The following is a 22,683-nucleotide window of genomic DNA, read 5'->3' on the forward strand; positions in this document are numbered from 1 at the left end:
CAGGTATCTCTGCTGTCCAGTCACAGCAGCTGCAGTGATCAGCGCGCTGTGTGCCTCGTTACTGCCGCTGCAGCTCCACGTTCGAACCTGCAACTCAGACCAAATTAAAACCTCCCTCAGAAAAAGCCGCATGTGGTTTCCTCCTCCTGCCTCTCAGCACTGCAATGAAGGAATTTCCTCGTTTGTACTGAAGTCTCTGCGCTCACAGAAATGAGGTCTCGGCCTGAGTTTTCCCCGCGCTAACTACACAACAGGAAGACCGGAGCGGTCGATTCTCACCTGCATCATCTTCACCTTAGAAAAAAAAGTCGTACTTTTTTGCCTCTCGGACAGGACACCAACTGACTGCTGGCTGCAAAATGGATAATAATGCTGGAAATTCGGAAAAATCTCACCTCATAGACGAGAAGAATGCCAAGACATATTCACTAAAACTGCAAAGGTGGGGAAATGCTTTGCTTCGTATCACTGCAGCCGCATGAAGAATAATACCACATGTAGGACGAAGTTATGTGAACACATTTAGTCATTTTGGGGCATAAACTGTGTATAAAATGTGTGTGTGTGTGGGGGGGGGGGCGCGACAACAATTCTTTGTTTGCTGACACTTAAAGAAAAATGCAAGTAAGCAGATTTTGTTAAGGACATCAACATTTTTAATAGAAAACTCAAAATATTATTTTTTAAATTATAATTTTAAGATAGATGCAGGAAGAATCCACTATTGTTGCACATTATCTTATAAACGTGCGTAATGAAGGCGCACCGAGAGTGGTTGTTATAGTGCACGTTGAGCAGGCTTTGGCTCTCACGGGTTGTTTTATGTGAATGAACAAATTCATTTCCATGCTTGGCTTGTTTCTGGACAGCCTGTGACAAATGGCCCCGGGGCCAGTTCACTGAGCAATGCTAAAAACTCATCATCTGTCATTAGCAGAGGCTCCAGCCTGCAATCACAGAGGGCACACACACACACACACACACACACACACACACACACACACACACACACACACACACACACACACACACACACACACACACACACACACACAATCCATAGGTGCTTAAACCTGCTGATACAAAAAATACACAGCAGAGAATATTACTAAAAAGCATACACAAAGCTGGTTCGAATTTTTAATTGTAGGATAGGATAATAAAAATATTAAAACATAGTTGGAATGCGCTCCTTTTCTGGCGTATTTAACAAATAGCTCCCACATTATAGAAATAAGTTGTATAGGATTTTAAAGAGGCCCACGTGTAAAAACACCACTTTTAATAATTTAATTTAAAAAACCACCGAGTTTAAAATATAGATGGCGGAGCAAATGAAAGAAAAAAAAGACGATTTTATGCGCACAGTCAAAGCTGATGCAAACATGTGCATCAGCTTTGTTTGCTCAACATCCAGCCGGCTGCTGCAGAAACACACCTGGTGATTTTTCAACGCGCTGCAGAAAAAAACAGGTGGAGACGCTCTCTCGCTTTAATATGAAATACGTGAGGAAAATCAAATGCAATCGCCCACTCAGCCATTAATCATAATCCTGCAGAATTATCTGTTATTTTCAGCCTTCAGAGGCCCTCATGATGCACGTTTCCACCTCTTTGATCAACTGTTTTTAAGTCAGTGAAGCTGGTGGAAGTGAATCGATGCCTTTGATTTCACGCTTTAAAACTGGCTGTTTTATTTATTTATTTTTTAAAAGATAATTTCCAGATACAACACGATTAAAAAGAGATAAGGTGGCAGAAACTTTACGCGTTATAAAGCAGGAGAAGAAAAAGGGAAGCTCCACCGGGTGGGAAACACGTGTTTTACAGGGTTAGTTACTTGCAAATATTAGTGCGAACTTGCAGGGCCTTTGTATTGTATTTATTTATGTATTTTGAATCAATCAAATAAAAAAGCACATTGCTCTAACATGATTTTGTAGAAATAAGTGAAATAGGCCTACTGATCATTTGGGATTAAAAGAAGTGTTCAGAAACACAGACAGATGTGCATATGGCGCTACATTTGGGATTTCATGCACCATTTGCGCCGTTCTTGTGCAAGTGCACGCATGTGTTTACAGTGTCACCTTTAGCATTTTCCTCCCCAGCTGGCAGTAAAGTGACCTTTATTGTTCACTAATGTTTCTACAGTATTTTTTGATGTATTTTAGAATCAGCAGAACTCGTAATCAAAAACACAGGAATAGATGTAAACATTAGCATTAAAGTTAATAAAATAAATACGAGCATCCAAGGATTCCAAAGTCAGACTTACTCAGTCTATCACTTAGAATTCATTTAATTTCCACCGCCAAATATCACCGGAGGGCTCAACCCGAAGTTCTGTTTTATCAGCTTGAATCTGCTGTTTTGTTTTTCAAGTATAGTAAAAACGAAAATGATAAGAAAAGAGCTTGCATAAGTTTGGAACAATGATTGCTAATCCATTTATAAAATGTCAGAAAATAGAGTAAAAGATCATTACAAATCAATTTAACATGGATGAGTAACAAATACAAAAGTGATTGGATGATTAATTAGTAAGTTGAGATAAAAAAAAAACTCAAAGTATTTGTTTGTAAGTGCCTGACTGTTTGAGGAGGAAAGAAGGGATGCGCCAACTGATCCTTACCCAGGTACCTCTAATGAGGTTAATCCGTCCATGTAATTCACTTTTAAAGTGTTTGCAACATCTAACTGATAGCTATGCTGATGATGTTTAAACTTTGCTTTGTGGACCACTTACAAGCTTTAGCCATGAGTCTGAGGTTACCAGGGTTAAAAAGAAATACAAAAAATCTTTCACTCCGTTTAGTGATCAGTAACTACTCTGATGACCAATTGATGGTGCTGTGGATTCAGTAAGGCTGTTTCCATCTTCCTGCAGATTTGTTAAATGTTTGTCATTAATCAGAGTAAATGTGCAAAATAAATTCTGACCATTAAAATACATTTTTAGTCAAAGCCAAAATCAGGAGATTAAAACCTTTGATATTAAAGGCACAGCAGTTCTTGTTCTTGTTCTTGTTTTTCAGTCAAATGTCAGTAAGTCATTCAGCACCAAGCAGGAGTAGTTATAGCTAAAAGGCATCTACAGTACTGCTTTAAATGTGCTGTATTCATTGGAGGCAGGCCTGTGATTCTTTGGTTTCCACGCACGAAACATAAGCAATAGGTGTATGTGTATTCTTTTTTAAATTAGGCATCTCTGGATACACCGAGTTCAGCTATTATGTCAAAATATGAGGTTGATTATCTCAAAGTTTGAACTAATTCAAATTTCTGAGAAAATCACTCAAAACTTAAAATTAAGTAAGTATTTATTTATTTATTTATTTATGTGGCAGGAACAAGCTGTCATACATATCTCAACAATTTTTCAATCTCCCAGAACTCAAAAGTCCCATTTTTGAAGAGTGAACCATTGACCACCAGAGGGAGATGCATTGAAACTGGGGTATTTAAGTATTTAATGTACACTAGTGGTTACTTAATGTTTTCTGGCATGCCCAGAAAACAAAAAAGAAGGCAAAAGGTCCACACCCCAGAAAACTTGAATTTGAAAAAAATAAATAATAGTCAGCACATTTAATTTCAGAAAAACCAGATCTATTTAACTTTAGTCCACTGCATATTTTCCTTGATTGGTCAGACTCCACCTGTATCAGCTCCCACAGTTTAAAAACCACTGATGTAAGCAAATAATTCCTATTCCTGGTATTTCAGTGGGAGGTCCCAAGGCTGAGGCACATCAAGTGGTTGTCATTTTAATGGATGCGACCATATTGGATTTTATTGAGAGTTTGAAAACAAATTCTGTTAATATACATTTTAATATACAACATAATAGGCGTGTCACTAGGGATTTAATCTAATCCATGAGAATAAATATTACAGATTGAAGACCAGTGATGAAAAGGAAATGTGACTTCGGTCTGCAATGTGATGTGAAATCATCGTAAACTGTAAACATGACTTATGGTGCACTGATGTGGACCTTTCTTCTCTCTGGGGAAAAACAAAGGCAAATCTCATGGGTCATTCACAAACATTTAAAAATAAATGTTTTTGTTTACATAAAAAAGCCGGATCATCTGGATAAAACCAGGGCCTTTTATTAAGGTTAAAAACATGGACTGTTGACCAAGATCTCACCAAGTGTAAAGCTTTCAAAACCTCTAATTAAAATATTAGAAACAAATGTAGCATCTGTATAAAACACAAATTTACAACACTGTAATGTGTGTGTTTGTGTGTGTGTATATATATACACACACACACACAAACATATATATAGACACTGCCTATTTACTAAAGCCTGCACATCACAAGTGATAAAACAAAAAGATGAGGATATAATAAGATGATAATCACTTTCATTCTGTACTCCACTGATTTGTCTGCTGAAATATTAATATGCATATCTGTAAAAATAAAACACTGCTCAGTAGTTTTTCGCTGCAGAGATTCTTCTGTCTGTTAACAAAAGTGCTGCGGGATGTTCTGATACAGCAGATTGCAGTTGTAATTAAATGCTTATGATTTTGTTTTTTTCCCCCGCTGGACTTCCAAGATCTCATTTCATTTCACAGATCACTGACTTTTCCCCGAGGAGTCTCTCTCTCTGTTTGTGCTGCCGGTGCTGGGCAACAATAAACGCTGCTTACCTGCCCTGTGGGGTATTGACAAAGACATGAAATCTACTTTGAAAAGAAAATCTAATGTTAATAATCTTAAGGAGACTCCTTGGGTCTGCCATATCGTCAATTTGTAAGGGTGGCAGTGAAAAAAGTACTTGAGGATGACTGCCAGAGGAATATGAGCCATGTATCATTAATAATTACTAGTTTTTTTTTTTTATTATATTTGGAGTGCAGAAGCAGGTTTTTTGGCAGTTTATAGTACCATCTCATTCTTGTGCTTATGTTAGTTGTATTTAAATGAAAAATAATCATTGATGCCAGACACCAAAAGTGAGGCGGGGTCAGCAGAGGGCTGTAAATCCCTAAATACAGACCACTGAGTGAATTATCCCACTCAGGGAACGTCTCAGTGACGACACTTTTGATTGTTTCGATGAATATTTTGGTCATTGTGTTATTTTCCCCCCCCTGCAGAGTCAACACGAGGAGCAATCTCTCCTACTGAAAACGCTCAGACACAGTTATGTTTGACCTGCGATCGTCTGACTTAAACCAAAGGACTTAAAAACATTAAGACTATTAGCACTAAACGCTGAAAGCAAAAACTAAAATGCACCAATAAATTTTTTTGTTGTTTGTACAACTTTTGTTCTTTTTAAGGTCTGTAGTGTTACACATAAAATGCATGAACAGGAAAATACACATTACAAACAAACATAAAAGCTTTTTCTTCAAATTTGTTTTTATTTCTTAAAAGAATTGAAGCCCAGTCACCACCAGGGTCAAAACATCGTCACCACTTTGAAATAAATAGACTGCAAAAAACACATAATTGTAAACTTGTATTTGCATTTCAAATATCATTTTAAACACACTTTTTTCAATTCTCTGGGGATGTTTTTTGCAGGTAATATTACAGTCACAATATGTCCACCTAATTAATGGATTTGACTATTTGACTTGACAAATTAGTGCTGAATGCTACTGAGCCAGTTTAAGGCACAGCTGCGGTATTACTGCGGTTGGCTGGGAGTGTTTTCAGTGTTTAAAGCCAAGGAGCCACTTGATTAAGGAGTGCTGACCAACAACCATATAGTTTCCAAAAGAACAGTGCAATTTACTACCAAGATCAAATAAAATAAGCAGTAACTTCATGAGGTATTCATTTGCACCAGGATTTTTGGATGAGAAAGTAAGAAAGTGCAAACAAAAACATTTCACCCGTAATAAATGTAAAACCACCATTAAGTCCACCTTTAGTCAAATCAGCTTTATTTGTATAGCATGTTTAAAAGACATCAGGTGTTGAACAAGTGCTGAACATAAGGATAATGTAGGCAAAATAAACAGAACAGATTAAAATAAATGGAGTAATAAGATGACAAGAAATCCATATACAGTGGGGCAAAAAAGTATTTAGTCAGCCACCGATTGTGCAAGTTCCCCCACCTAAAATGATGACAGAGGTCAGTAATTTGCACCAGAGGTACACTTCAACTGTGAGAGACAGAATGTGAAAAAAAAAATCCATGAATCCACATGGTAGGATTTGTAAAGAATTTATTCGTAAATCAGGGTGGAAAATAAGTATTTGGTCAATAACAAAAATACAACTCAATACTTTGTAACATAACCTTTGTTGGCAATAACAGAGGTCAAACGTTTACTATAGGTCTTTACCAGGTTTGCACACACAGTAGCTGGTATTTTGGCCCATTCCTCCATGCAGATCTTCTCGAGAGCAGTGATGTTTTGGGGCTGTCGCCGAGCAACACGGACTTTCAACTCCCGCCACAGATTTTCTATGGGGTTGAGGTCTGGAGACTGGCTAGGCCACTCCAGGACTTTCAAATGCTTCTTACGGAGCCACTCCTTTGTTGCCCGGGCGGTGTGTTTTGGATCATTGTCATGTTGGAAGACCCAGCCTCGTTTCATCTTCAAAGTTCTCACTGATGGAAGGAGGTTTTGGCTCAAAATCTCACGATACATGGCCCCATTCATTCTGTCCTTAACACGGATCAGTCGTCCTGTCCCCTTGGCAGAAAAACAGCCCCATAGCATGATGTTTCCACCCCCATGCTTCACAGTAGGTATGGTGTTCTTGGGATGCAACTCAGTATTCTTCATCCTCCAAACACGACGAGTTGAGTTTATACCAAAAAGTTCTACTTTGGTTTCATCTGACCACATGACATTCTCCCAATCCTCTGCTGTATCATCCATGTGCTCTCTGGCAAACTTCAGACGGGCCTGGACATGCACTGGCACTGCGGGATTTGATTCCCTGCCGTTGTAGTGTGTTACTGATGGTGACCTTTGTTACTTTGGTCCCAGCTCTCTGCAGGTCATTCACCAGGTCCCCCCGTGTGGTTCTGGGATCTTTGCTCACCGTTCTCATGATCATTTTGACCCCACGGGATGAGATCTTGCGTGGAGCCCCAGATCGAGGGAGATTATCAGTGGTCTTGTATGTCTTCCATTTTCTGATGATTGCTCCCACAGTTGATTTTTTCACACCAAGCTGCTTGCCTATTGTAGATTCACTCTTCCCAGTCTGGTGCAGGTCTACAATACTTTTCCTGGTGTCCTTCGAAAGCTCTTTGGTCTTGGCCATGGCGGAGTTTGGAGTCTGACTGTTTGAGGCTGTGGACAGGTGTCTTTTATACAGATGATGAGTTCAAACAGGTGCCATTCATACAGGTAACGAGTGGGGGACAGAAAAGCTTCTTACAGAAGACGTTACAGGTCTGTGAGAGCCAGAGATTTTCCATGTTTGAGGTGACCAAATACTTATTTTCCACCCTAATTTACGAATAAATTCTTTACAAATCCTACCATGTGAATTCATGGATTTTTTTTTCACATTCTGTCTCTCACAGTTGAAGTGTACCTCTGGTGCAAATTACTGACCTCTGTCATCATTTTAAGTGGGGGAACTTGCACAATCGGTGGCTGACTAAATACTTTTTTGCCCCACTGTATATGTACACACACCTATATACAAATGCATATACTAGCATATATGTACACATGTATACACCAACATTCACTGTTGTTCAGTTTACCTTCAGAAAGAGATTAAAAAAAATCTTGTTATGTTTGAATTTGGCAGAAGGGTTACAGATGTTAATGGCACAGATGTTTGCTTAACAGGCACCCCCCCCCCCCCCCCCCCCCCCCCCGACAATGTTGCGCTGCAGGCCACACAGTGTGTTTAATGTCTGAGGATATTTTGCATGAATCTTTTGAACAGGATATTTTTTTTCTGCACACTCTGGAATTTATCATCACCCCAAGGTTTCATTGTGTGTGTGTGTGTGTGTGTGTGTGTGTGTGTGTGTGTGTGTGTGTGTGGTTGGTTTTCTCTCGTGTCCCGGTGGTATAATTGAACAGAATCTGTTTTCCGCCTGGCTGCTTCTTTTGAGGTTGGACATCTTCGAAGACGAGTGTGTGTGTGATAATCGTACAGCGCTCGCAATCTCCTGTGTGAAGAGTGTGACATTAAAGTGTGTGTCTGGTTATCTCAAGTGAGGCCAAATTAGCTTTTTTCCACCTCATTAGTCACATCATCGAATCCTCCCCCACGCATGATAAGAACAGCAACCTGTGTGTGTGTGTGTGTGTAAGAGAGAGAGACAAAGATAGAAAATAAATGGAAAGGTCAGCATTTTCTTTTATTCTCAGCAGTAATCCAGTCGGGTCTGCATCTTGCTAGGGTTCAAGTATACATAGATCTGTAATGTCCCGATTGAACACTGAAAAATTGACTTTCAAATGAAAAGCATCTTATTGTAGATGGGCAAGATGGTGTTAAATGAAAAGATTCTGTATTTATGTGCAAAATGAACAGAATGGCAACTATTAAATGATTACAGTATTATTTATTTTACCACTGCTACTGTTTTAATTTACTAAATTACCAAATAAACAGGCCAGATTATTAGGTATTAGGTCAACTCAGCAACCTTTAGACCCAGAACCTTGTTCCATCTGTGCTATAAGAATTAAGGCAGTTCTGAAGACAAAAGATTGTCCAGTGTACACATGTTTTTGTATTCTAATCAACTTCCTTCAGATTCCTTTGGAATTACCTGGTACTGGGTTTGAATGGTTGTCTGTTGTCTCTGTGAATCTCTGTGGTTGATGGGTGACCAGTACTGGGTACATCCTTCTTCTTGCCAAACAACAGGTATAGTCTCCAAACCTTGGCAGTCCTAATAGGATTAATGGTAAATAAAATAGATGGATGGAGTATTAAAAAAAACATTTATCTATTTGTTGTTATATGTTTGATGTTTGGGCAGTGTCTGGCTTCAAGTTTACAGTCTGATTTATTATACACAAGAAGCACTAATTTTATAATTTGCTTGTCAAAGGATTGTTACACTTTCTTAAGGTTTTTGTTGTTGTTTGCTGTTTGTTTATTCGTTGTTGTTGTTGTTGTTTGCTGTTTGTTTATTCGTTGTTGTTGTTGTTGTTTGCTTGTTTTACAACATTTTGGATAGATATGACTTTCATTCACAAATTTGTTGTCAATTAAAACACTGCTGTAACCTGGATGAATAGAAAACAACACAACGCACAAGACCTAAGATGGAGCGCTTATGAGTTATTAAAACTCAGGAGCAGTCGTGACGTGAAGTTCTGGACTGTAAAACAGGGCAGTCTGTTCACCCTCCTTCACTGTCAACATGAATCGATTTTAATGGGTTCTTCATCGAACGAAACGGCACACCATTCTTTCACTTAAGTGAACACTGACTGCGATGCACTCTGTCAGGTTTCCACTTTGTAAACCATTGGGACTCTATCAAAAGATGATCTGCTGCGCTGTAACATCAGCTAAAAAACCCCACCTCAGCTGTGCTGCTGTTACAAGGATGGACAAAAAGCCGGCCTCCATGAGATCAGACAGGGGGTTTTACTAAGGCTGAAATTACATTGTTTTAACAGACATGTCGGTCAGAAGATACAAAAATAATTTTTTTTCTTAATAAGTAGATTTATCTTTAAATGCACCCATCACACTGCAGACTAGCTCACATCTTCAGATATAATGTTTTCTGTCTGAACAGCCCAGTATGATTTATAATATTTATACTGTATATAGTGCTTTTCTATTTGCACTGACCTCATTTAACAATGCATTAAAACTGAGCTTTGGAGCACATGTTATCTACCTCTCATTTATGATCAGTGTAGAATTACCAGTTAACCCAGCATGCTTGTCAGTTAGGGTTTGAACTGGGAACTGTCTCTGTGACAACACTCATATTTATTATTTTATATTTATTATTTATTTAATAGTCCAAGTAACTCACATCATTATGCAGAAAAAGGTGAGATGTAAACATGCCAAAATTGCTAATTTCCTTCTTTCCCAGGGAAGGTCACATAAAAGCTTTACAATAAACAAATGCGTAAAAATATATAACAAATGAAACATCAAAAACCACAGCGAACAACTCTGTTCATTCATTACCTGAAAAAAATCAAACATTACAGCTGATACAGGTGATGTAACCAAGTATGTTTAAATGTGGTACTGAAAGCTAGAGCAACAGCACAATACTGCAGGTGTAAGATTATAATGGCAGCCCTGTGCATCATAGGTAGGTTCTTCAGGAGGAACAGCTTGAGGGTCACATTGTTTGATCAGCAGCAGCTAAGTGATAATAGCATCCTTCATGGCAAGCTCACTCATTCAAGCTGTGAAAATATACTACTGTTTATTTTCTGCCCCCTGCAGCTCCTTTCCAGACTCCAAAGAACATTATTCAGACTTCCCTTTAAAGAATGGAGGCATGTCGGGCGCCATCGAGCTGAAACGACCCGTCGGCACTCACTGCCACGGCCCCAAAGCGTCGGCATGCGAGGAGAGCGTGGACAAGCTGCTGGCCAAGAAGAAACTCTACATCACTTCAGCAGTCTGCCTCGTCTTCATGATTGGCGAGGTCATAGGTGAGAAGCACCAAGAAAAGAAATGAATGAGAAAAGAAAGCAGCTTGAATGGTGACCTAATTTGTTATGTGCCTTCTCAACCATTTGGACATAAATAAACTTCCCTATATTCACACACCAGAAAGTGTGGAGATTTGTGTGGGACACAATACTTATGACAAGAAGATGGTTATAAGCACTTATTAAGCATAGGAAGCTATTACATTTGACCAAATGATCACTTTTGACAGGAGCAAAAAAATCATGCAGACAAGTGTTCATGCAGACGTTAGTATCATTATAAGCATCATAGCAAGAAATGCTTCAGTGGTGAACTATTGAGGAACTCCTTTATTTCCCTGTAAAAGTGTAGGTTCATTTTTCTTTTTATAGTGTAACTTTTTTACTGTTAAGAGAATAAAATGGTGGCTGACATTCACTGGCTGGTTGCACGGATATTTAAAATGATCTAAAAGAATAAAATCCCTCTTTTACCTGAGGCAACTGAGGCTTTAAATCACATGTTTAATATACCTCTGAGTGTCTAAGATGGGTGTATTTAAAAGCTATTAAAAGAGATGTTATTACCCAGCAGGTACTTTCACAGTTGGCGAGCTACGACACACTTTTTAATAAAAATCTTTTTTATTAGCTAAATGTGAATGAAAATAAACACAGCTTCACACTTTCTGTTTGCTCTGTTCTGTTTGGATATCGTATTCAACATGTATGTACATACCACAAAAAAAAGTGACATGAGTTGGATTATGTGTCTTTCCTTATCTTTAAGCAGACTATTATAAACGCAGTCTCCTGGCTCATATACATTATCATTTGTGCCCAGTGTCATTTTTCCTCCTGATTTACAGGAGGCTACCTGGCCCACAGCCTGGCCATCATGACTGATGCGGCCCACCTTCTGACAGACTTTGGCAGCATGATGGTGAGCCTGTTCTCCCTGTGGATCTCCTCCAGACCGCCCACCAAAACCATGAACTTTGGTTGGCACAGATCAGGTGAGAATAATAAGAATTCAGCTTCAGCTTCATGTCGACTGGATGCTGGAGACAAACATTTCGTATATGCATTATATTGCTGGTCATTTGTAGGAGTTCCTGGGCCTGAGTTATTTTGTGTAGATTTTCCTTTATTTTGTCCATGTAAACTGCACATGGGCAAAATAAACTCTACATGGCCTCAACTTGCTTGAGTCACTAGATGTATTGTGGCTATTCTGATTGCACACCCTGGTGTATCCCTGTGTAAAGGTTGGGGCAGGTAATGTCAGCCTGGATTGATGATCTCACTTTTTAAGAAAAGGAACTAGAGGCTGTTTTCTATCTTCAAGTGATCGCTCTCATCAGCCTGCCTGAAAACATCTACACCAAGATACAGGAGAGAATAATCTAAACAGTATAAACTTTGGATTCAGGAGAAATGATGTGGCCTTCCTTCAGTTTTGATGTGTTTTGTGAAGAAGGCATTTAAACATGTCCTTCTGGTTCTCCAAGAGTCCAGTGGTGCTGCAGTTTGGTAAAGGGTTGCTCTTTGTTACCAACTTTGTTCATAATTCTTATCAACGGGATTTCTAGTTGCAGTCAGTCTGCTGCTTCTCCTCCTTGAAAGGAGACAATTAAGGTGGTTTGGCTATCTGAGTAACACACCTACCACCTCCTAGCTGAAATGTTTCTGGCATAGTATGGGATGAGGACCTGGAGTAGACCCAGGATACGCTGCAGAAATCATGTCTCTCGGCTGGCTTGGGAACACTTTAGTGTCACAAGAGCTGGAAGCTGTGGTTGTAGAGAGGGAGGCTTGATCATTTCTGTAAAGACTGCTAGTATCATGACACAGTCCTATGCAGGTGGCAGAAAATGGATAGATCGATTTTCTGCTAACCTTCTCCTGGGAGCATTTTTATACTAAGAAAAAATACTGTCTTCATCCTTTTTTTAATTTAAATGATTTGTCCTATATATCAGGTGCATGATGTTCACGTGGTGGCTTACACAAGGAGAAATTATATAGACAGATTCCAGATACAGATTATAGTGAGCGCAGTGTTTAGCCTCAACCCTTGGAAAAGCAAACACCTATTAAGACAGACTTGGCATCTATGAAATCATCCATTAGTTATGAATTCCTGTTTTAAAGCCTTGATCTGAACTCTTTTTGCTATTTTGAGACCACTTGTTTTGAGCAAGTAATGACTCTGACTGAAGTACAGCGGGAGGCTCATATGGTGTAGAGTTTAAGCGTAGCCTGCTATATTGACCATCATTTACAAGATGAACATTAACTTGCATTTACTAAGACAGGGAACTGGTGATTGAGGCCATCAACGTATTAGTAAAGTCAGTTTAGTTTAAGCTCAGAAGAAGCAGTTTAATTTTAAAAGTATATGGTCAGCAGCATACAGTAGATGTGCCTCCTTATTATCTGTGATGAACTGCATGACTACAATAAAGTAATAAAGGTTCATGATTTTCTTCTTCTTCCAGAGATCCTCGGGGCATTCATCTCCGTCATGTCCATCTGGATCGTCACTGGAGCTCTGGTCTACTTGGCCATTGAGAGGATCATACGTAACGACTATGAGATTGATGGACACGTCATGCTGGTCACCTCTGGCTGTGCTGTCATCGTCAATATTGTGTGAGTGCTTCACACCTTTAAAAGTATATTAACGCTTGTAAAAACTTTGCTCTCAATGTATGCTGCTGCTATTGACACCATTACATAATATTACCATTACTTTTACTAATAATAAAAAAAATTACAAATATTTTACTAACAAAAACCATAGACAGTATTTAAAAGATGGCTGTAACCATGGCGACCTCACTCACATTTCCTCTACTGACATCTCGGTCTAATGAGACCAGATGCAAGAAGCAAAAGGGAGGATCTGATTGAGAAAAATGATGGACAGATGTGCTCTTCTAAGATATGACGGAATACCGTCATATCTTAGAAGAGCACATCTGTTTCCTGAGTGCCATGAAGCAAGGCATGCGAATACAACTGATGACCCTTTGTCTCGTTTCCTTTCTCTAGCATGGCGTACATCCTCCACCATTCGACCACCTTCCACGCTCACGGCAGCGGTTACCACCAGATCGACGAGGATGGTCAGAGCCCCGTGGTTCATGGCCACTCGCACGCCCTCCTCGGCAGTCATGGTAACACAAGCGTCCGTGCTGCCTTCATCCACGTGGTGGGAGACCTGCTGCAGAGTGTCGGCGTCATGGTGGCGGCGACCATCATCTACTTCCGGGTCAGATAAACAGATATATTACATGATATAAAACAGAGTCATGTTAAAAGCACAAAGATGTGCTTACAGGTACAAGCATATTTGTATTCTGAGCATTAGAGAATTATATTTGAATGTGTACAAAGAAACCATGTATGGTTTCTTATGTATTATGGATGAAAGATTCAAGCATTTCTGTTGTGTTGCAAGATGTTCTTGTTTTTGTGCCTGGAGCACTTTAGTGCCTCATGACTGTGGAAATCACCATCTGACGCCCTTTTCTTGCTCTTTAAAGTGTCCTTAACCTCTTTTCTCTCTTTCAGCCCGAGTATAAAGTCGCGGACCCCATCTGCACGTTCCTATTTTCTGTCTTTGTTCTCTGCACCACTGTCACCATCCTCAGAGACGTCTTTAGGATACTCATGGAAGGTATTAAACAATCAACAGCTTCTTATGTTCGAAATACTTTTTCATATTTTAATAGTGGAATCATATACTGTACCTGATAGTTCCCATGAAGTATAAAGTATTTTTGTTATTATGCAAAAGGGGTACTTCACACCAGATTTACATATGTGTTTTTCCTCTTGCTTGTTGCGCCACTGATCTATCTACATACTGGGTTCTCCAGATAGAAATGCCTGTCTTTGAGTGCAGGAGGGAACTGACTTTGTGGGCTCAAAATGGAAAAACATGTATTTGAAAAACTCACAAACTCTTGTCAGAAATTATAATGCAGTTACTCAAAAAAACAAAACAAAAACCCATGTAATGATAACAAACCCTGTTGTAAGTCAATAAATTTGATATTTATTTATTTATTATAATTTAATTAAACACATTGAAGTTCAAAAATTTGATTCAAAGCATAAAATGTACAATTGCAACATAATATCTCCAGAAGTTCTTAAAATGGAATTATAACAAATCCAATCCAATAAGTCCAGTATGAAGTCAGGCCAGTTTTTGTGTCCTAAGGTTGTTGTCCTGAAAGAAAAACCTGCATCACACTGAAACTTCTTAAAAAGATCGTCCAGAAAAATACATTTTTCAATACTGTGATAAATGTTTAATGTGAAGATGCTTTCGATACAACGGGTTCATCTGTAGCTGGATTTGACATGAATGATTATTATTTCTTTTTCTTCTTTTATTGTGTTAAATCTGAGGTTTAAAATCTAGTTCACAATTTTCCTTACATGATTGTGGCATCAAGGGCAGATGTTATATAAGCTGTAGCTTCTGTCACACCCTTTCAGTTTGAAATCTAAATAAAGATAAAATAAGATGAAATAAAAATATAACTGTTATAGCGTCTCCTCCTCTAGGCTTGGCTTAGAGTGACTTAAATTTCTTCTTCATGTCTGTGCAGATGTTTGCATGCCTGCTTCATTTTTCTGCGAGTGAAGACTCAGCTGCAGAGACTTTGCATTACAATGCACCAAACATGGATGCCGTGGTTTCTCCAGCTGTTTGTGTTTGAAGCAGAGTATAATCGAGGCCTTACTGTGCAGAAGAAACTGTGCAACTGCCCGTAACAAGAAGCTCAGGCTAACAGCAGAATGTAATGATTAATGGCAGCTCCCTTGCTGTAATTTCAATTACATGCTTCTTTTGGTTAGCAATAGTTTAGTATGAAAAAAACAACAACACAGTTCCCGGTGAAACTGCTTAAAACTAAATTGGTGGATTTGATTTCATTTGTACATTTTTTTTTGGTAAATCTATCACAGTTGGTGGAAAAATACATTGTGCAGTTTTTCTAATTATATTTTTGTTGCCTTAAACACCACAAACTACCTTTGCTATATTCATGGGTGCCCGATATCGCGAAAAGTAGATAAACAGGAATACGAGCCAAAGAAAAAAACACAAAAAAATCCAACAAACATAAATCTGATTTTTATTTCCTGACTCTTCAAGCTATAAATTCAGTGTCTCAGCTTGATATGAGATTGGAAAAGGGAGAAACCGCCAGCCTACCAATACCTATAAAGTTCAGTAACACTGCTGTTAAAGCCAGCAGCTTGTTTTAGGTCAACGCTCAGAAACAAGCATGCAGCTACCCTGCATCAGTTTATGCTGTTTATTAGAAAAAACTCTTTTGAGAAAGGTTGAATATTGCTTTAAATTAAGCTTATGTGATATTTCTGACCATGATGCCTGCAGCTAGGATCCAGCTGTCAGGCTTTGACCTGGTATGAAAAAGGTTAACATCATATGTTGCAAAGTCACGTAGAAGTGCAAAAAACAACATATTTGGAGCCTAACTGAAGTATTCATGGCTTCAGATATGTATGTCTCCAAGCTCCACATGGCATGTTTGTGTAAAACAGCAGAGAAACGCGTCTGTGGTTTTCCTAGCACAGAACAAAGAGGACAGATGGTCACATCCTGGGGATGCCCTGAGATATTAGATCACCCAAGTCTCTGCACGTCACTGAACTTTCACACGATGACCCAAAGTAGCTTTTGGGCATCTTTGAAACAGTTTGGTGTCAATGAGCAAAATGATAACGTGCATGAGAGCCATGTATCTGATGTAATACTGTATACATACATCAGAGTTTTAATACTTGTATTTATGATTAGTTTGCATTTATATTTCTTTTTGGGTTGAATTTACTTTTTTGTTTCCCTTTTAGGTTTGTCTGTTTATATAGTTTGAAATGTCCAATTTTAGCCTATTTTTATTACTTTCACTGTTAGTTTTAGTGTTTTTATAATCTTAACGTAGAAATATTTCCCAGATTTAAGATCTTCAGAATAGATATTGTAGTACACAAAACAAATTTTGAAGGCAGTCATGCAACTACCTTAGTCTCATGTGCAGGAATGCCTCCTACACATTGTCTCTATAGTTGTAGTGACTAGTTTTAATTAACTACTGTATAACTAGTCATGATTTTAGTCAAATTTGACTTCTTTTCAACCTGTAGATCAGTAAAATAAAATATATCACTGTGTGCTTATCAAGGAATAATATTGTTCTGTATACCAGGCCAAAATCAGCTCTACAAAGTCTCTGTGTATCTGAAGCAGACTGTTTGCATGTGAGCCACACATTCACAGACGTACTGTTAACTTGGTGTGTCTTAATTTTGATGGCCCGTTGTTTTTCAGGGTCCCCTAAAGGAATCGAGTTTAACTCGGTGAAGGAGGTGCTGCTGTCTGTGAAAGCTGTGAAGTCCATGCACTGCCTGCACCTCTGGGCTCTGACTCTGGGCCAGGCGCTGGTTTCTGTTCACCTGGCTGTAGGTAAAGTAACACACTGATCTACAGTGCATAGTACAGTGAGAGGCACAGGGAATTAAGGCTACTTTAACCCGACATTAAAAGCTCCACATGGCTGATGAGCATTAGCCGGCATATTCCGATATGGGAAGAGAAAACTGTGATACAAAATGTGGATTTCTGAGTTACACCCCTCACAGACCACAGTAGAGTAAACCACACTCACTCTGTTCATTTTTACCTTCTTGTTTCACCACCAGAGGAGGGCACTGACCAGCAGTCTGTGCTGCAGGAGGCCACTGACCTACTCCACACCAAGTTTGGTTTCTACAGCATCACCATCCAGGTAGAGCTCTACTCTGAAGACATGAGCTACTGCTCCCACTGCCAGGACCCCAGTGACTGATAAACAACCAGAGTGGACTGGACCCAGCAGGACATGGATGACTAAGACAGATTGTCATTCTCTCCTGGTGGTCTGGAGTCGTGAGGGATGTATTCACAGAGCAGCTTCCCTTCAAGGAAAGAATTTTTGGGTTGTTTTTGCCATTAAGTTTTAAAAGATTTGACAGTGAAATCATCCTTGTGCTGATAGTAGAGTCCTGATACCAAAGCTCCATGCTAACATGGAATATGCCAGTTCATTCAAAGTCCTTCAAAAAGGGGTGGCATGCTTTATTTCCATCACAAACTGAGACAATTTCACAAGAATCATCAGGGTGAAGCTGTCCTTGGGGTTGCTGGTGCTAGCTTGTAAGGAAGTTTTCAAGAATAAAGGAAAGTAGGGCCCTGAAAAAAAAAACACATTTTACCAAAAATCTGACCTCTTCTAATTAATTTCCTCAACAAAACAAAGATCACATCACAATACTATTTATTTAAGGACCACTAATATCTTATTTTCAGTAATATGGTGCCAGTTCTGCTCTGTTCTACCTTGGTGCCTTTTAAGAATCAGCCCACTGGTTATCTGTAAAGTTACTGGCAGAAACTCGAGTACTTATCATGGAAATAACTTTATGTGGTAGTTCCTTCATAATGACAGATGTCCATCTTTGGGATAAGACATTTTGTGGTGTAGAGATGGTGCCCACTTTTGGTCACAAGTACCACTTTTTTGGTGGAAATGCCTGTGCACAAGCTCAAGGTTGAAAATAGATATAAGTGATGCATAGAAATGATCAATAATAGTAATTGTTCTCCATCAGACACCCTATTTTAAATTAAGAACAGTCATACCAGCTAAAATTCAGAAGTTATGAGTTATACTTTACCATAAATTCTGTATTAAAACACCCTAAAGACACAGTGACATTATTTATTGATGTCACTGTGTATTAAGTTTTTATTTGTTTCTTTTTAAAAAAATAACAGTTCTGTTTTACTTGCGCCTCAGCATGTTTCATTTCAGGCTTAATGTAAGTAAACAGAAAACACTGCCAAATAAATGAGCACATACAGTGATTAGGCTTATAGCTATTCCTACAGTAAGGTAAATCCTTCCTTTGTGAATCTAATAATTAGCACAGTTTACAAAGTTAATATTATGTTGCATTACATAAGAAGTGTTACTCGATAATGAGACAATAGACGTTCAAAGAAAGTGTTTATTGGGGTCCTGACTTAAGAGAGGTGACGCTTCTTTGTTCCACTGAGTTCTGTACAACCAGAAGCCTCATTGAAACTCAAGGAGTCGCCCTCTGCTGGTCAGAAGGAAGGATGCCCATGTCAGACATTTGAACAACAAAGAAATAAATAAATCTGAGGAATTTTCTGAAAATATTTTTTTCAGCCACTTCTTGATTAATTCAATCAACTGTGAAATTAGTGTAAGTTAAGTTCCACAAAACAGGAACAGTCTCCTCAAAGTCTTCTTCAAATTGCTAAAAAAAAAATAATTAAAAACACTTTTAAAGCACCACAGGAGATTGATTTTGCTGACGTGATTAAAGGCATCTGTGCAGATGTTTGTCCAAAGTAATTTTCAGTTTATCTTCTGGGCTGTTAATTAAATGTTTCCAATTAATTTATGAACATCAGCTTTACTCTGTAACAAGAACATAAGGTAATAAATAAGAGGCATAAGCTATATCATCTGCTGCAGATGTTAATATGGAGCACCTGATGAAACTCTACTACAGACACATTTGTTGTATCAGCTCTACCAGACCCACTATAGTGTAGTCATCTCTATGCAAGGCTTGCAAGCATAACATATTTTTAGTGCTAAAGTGTTAAAAAGCTCACTGATGATTGATTTCTGACATTTCTTTGTGCATGTTTCAAGTACCTGTAACATGCTGTCTTATGAGTAAGAATAAGAATGACTCTTTAAAAATCTTTTAATTTTGTCTGTACTCTTGGTCACCAAAGACCACATTGTGCTGTTACTAAAGACCACAGGGACGTCATGAGACACAAACAGGAAAGGACATGACAATTAAATTGTTAAAGAACAATGTTCATCCTTAAAAGGAAATGTTGGAGGCATGTGGCACTAAATGTGTCACATGCAAAATGTGTGCAGCTCTTCAGTAATAAACTCACATATAAGTTCACACTTTTGTTTTCACTTTAGAAAATACATAAAGACGTATTCATGTTTCTACCAAACAAAGGGAAACGTGTTCCTTCTCATGATTGATAAGCACTTTGACAACAAAGAGTTTCAGAATCACGATTAGCTTTCCAAAGCGACCTTTAAAAACAGACACGATCAAATCTGTGTTGCATGTGTAGCTCAGAGCTGTTTATATAATGGTGGGCAGAGTATCGATATGGATTGAGCAGAAGGAAAATGAACGGAAAGTGTCAGACTGAAAAAGCATTCACCTACCTCCACTGTCAGATCTGAGTAGACATTTGGGTCTGAGGGCAAAAATGATTTAGTTCTGGAGCCGGACGATTAGTTTCAGCTGCTGTCATCTATCTCTCTCTCATTCTTCCTGCAGACATCCATCTACTGTATGTTTCTCCATTTCCTGGGCTTTCATCAATCCATCTGCTCTCCATCCATTCATGTTTTGCAAGTCATGAAGCATCAGCTTCCTCTTACCTTTTTATAGACTGGGGCTGGGCTATGACTTTATGCATATCTGACACAAATCTGTTATATTTTTGTTTTGCTTTGTTTTTGACCACAGAAGAAGGCAATGCTTATTTTTTGTACTGGGATCCAACCAATCCCAAAGAGCTAGGAGAAATTCAAAAGGCATTCCAAATAAGAGACTGGGCCTAGAGACCTAAACATTTTGTTAACTTTCCCCAGAATTGTAGACAGATTACTGAACATAGACCAAGAAGCCCAAGAGATTAGTCCAGGGTCCAGTTTGTTTAAAGTGACTGTCAGTCAGTCTACTACAGAGAAACACATAAATATGAAGACAAGAAAAACTATATGAACACAAGTAATGGGACACCTACACACCACACCTACAGGAGCTGCGCCACTTGCAGCTGATCATATAATTTCTAGGAGGGAGAAATTTCATGAAATACCTTGTTGCTGTGGATCCTATCACTGTACTGTGTTCAGATTCATTGGGCTCTTTAAAGTGACCCATTCTTTCACAAATGTTTACAAAGGCAGGTCGCATGGCTAGATGCTTAATGTGATAAGCTTATGGCAATAGGACTGAAAACACCTCTATTTAAAGATTAAGAGGTGTGGTCCAGTACATTTACTCATATAGTGTAGTGTTCATATACTGTACTTTAACTAAAAACAATCACAGAATGAATGCAGAGGACCCCCCCTCCACCCCACCCCCACTAAATTTACATCAATCTGGCCAACAGTTTGTTTTGTTTGTGTTCAAAATCATGATGTAGCTGTTGGGGTGCTTAGAGGACAAGAACAAGCTAGCAAGCAGAAAGTTTGGGCTGATGATAGTTTTAAGAATGGGCTGTAATCACATTGTCCACTGGGGACCATGAATATCCACAGGAAGTTTCACACCAATCTTTTCAAAAGTTATAATTTGGCCTAAAGGGTCACAAAAAGACAAACTGGATAATTTATAAAGAAAAATGTAAAGATACCTCCTCTGGGGAGCAGGAATGGGGACATTTTCATAGCAAGCTCTCCATTAAATTGGTTTGTACTAGTTCATTTTGCACAGTGCAGAAAATCTGAGCTGGTGATGGCACTGGGAGAAGGGGTAATGCAATCATCACAATCAAAGTTTAACTGAGACATCCTCTGGGGACCATGAATATCCACAGCACGCTTCACAGAGAGGTCATTAGTTACACTGAAGATGGCACTTAGAACCGAGCACTTAGACTTACAATTACATATATTTACATAAAAAATACACAGCATTTTAATGGAAAATGTCCACTATTTTAATGTATCCATTGCTTTTGGTGTGATTTACGTGTAAATTCACGATAATTTTTCTTTTTTTCTATTAGATCTAATCCTCTGGGGACAATGAATATGTAAATTAAGTCTTAGAGCAACATGATTATGGTGATTATCTATTAAGTGCCTCCCTCCTTTGGCATGAGAGGTTAAGCTATTTTATGACCAAACCGGAAATTTTAGAGGGCATCACCTTGGGACTTGCTCTCTGGTTGTTTCATTCTAAAACATTTTGAGGTGATGGTGGAGCTGGGTATCTTCAACATTATAAAAATTCACTGTCTTAGATCCGCAAACACCCACAGCATGTTTTATGGAGATTTCAGATTTAGTTTGTATTTTCTTTCAGGTTGAGAAAATATAATAATAAAAAAAAAGCTATTTTACACCCATAAAAAAGCCAATGAGTCCGCCAACATGCCTGTAATGCTTCCCAGCTGCTATCAAGTGTTACTGTTGACTGTTGCTTTAAATTAAAGGACAATTATGCATTGAAATTGCCGAATTCACGTCCATTCTGATCCAAGAGCTTGCATGGTTGTTAGCTGTTATTCAATATCATGTACTGTAAGTAGCTTCTTGTTCAACTGCCAGTCAGAATATGTAGACGCACCATGTGGAGGTTCAATCAAAGAATAAAATCTTCTTTAAAATTCTATATTTTCACCAATTTTTAGAGATCCTATATATTTTTTTCCTTTTAGAAATTATAAAATGAGAATATATAAAGGACCCAACACCTACAGATTTTAGGTTAAAACCAAGTAAATATAATAAAGACCAATGCATTTTACTGCACTGGTTTTGATATACATGCAGTTCTCCTATACGGGCTCTACTGTTACAATTGAAGCTTTATAAAGTTTATTTCATTCCAAGAAAAAATAAAATAAAGGAAAAACATTTCCTGTTTGTTCACTCTGAACATCTAATGTCTGAGAATGCTCTGTTATTGTGCCGTTGCCATTTGTGACAATTAGAATTTGTGTAACTGTTGTAAATATGTCAAATAATGTGATTTTGTGTGTACATGTGTAAATACATCTATCTTCCATGTACAAAAAGTGGTTCCCAAAAAGTCCTATTTGTCTGTGTTGTGATGTCACATACGATCCACTTGTCACATGTGTGATGTTTGATATTTCATTTTTATGTGTGGCAACAGTTTTTGTAAAGTGAAATAAAAGACTGCTGATGATGGAAAGAAGCTGGATTATTTTAGTTTAAAAGTTTAACAGGAA

At 38.4% G+C, this 22,683-nt stretch overlaps 1 protein-coding gene across 1 annotated transcript; it reads left to right on the forward strand.

Moving 5' to 3' along the window:
- slc30a2 (solute carrier family 30 member 2) lies at window positions 1–22,637 on the forward strand. Its single transcript, XM_080881855.1, has 8 exons — window positions 1–442; window positions 10,396–10,607; window positions 11,456–11,602; window positions 13,088–13,241; window positions 13,644–13,863; window positions 14,166–14,271; window positions 16,966–17,100; window positions 17,337–22,637. Exons 1-8 carry the CDS (start codon window positions 360–362, stop codon window positions 17,480–17,482), a joined length of 1,203 nt encoding a protein of 400 aa, XP_080737981.1. The 5' UTR covers window positions 1–359; the 3' UTR covers window positions 17,483–22,637.
- Window positions 22,638–22,683: the final 46 nt, after the last annotated feature.

Source organism: Rhamphochromis sp. 'chilingali' (genome assembly GCF_963969265.1).
Source record: "Rhamphochromis sp. 'chilingali' genome assembly, chromosome: 5".
NCBI classification, from domain to species: domain Eukaryota; kingdom Metazoa; phylum Chordata; class Actinopteri; order Cichliformes; family Cichlidae; genus Rhamphochromis; species Rhamphochromis sp. 'chilingali'.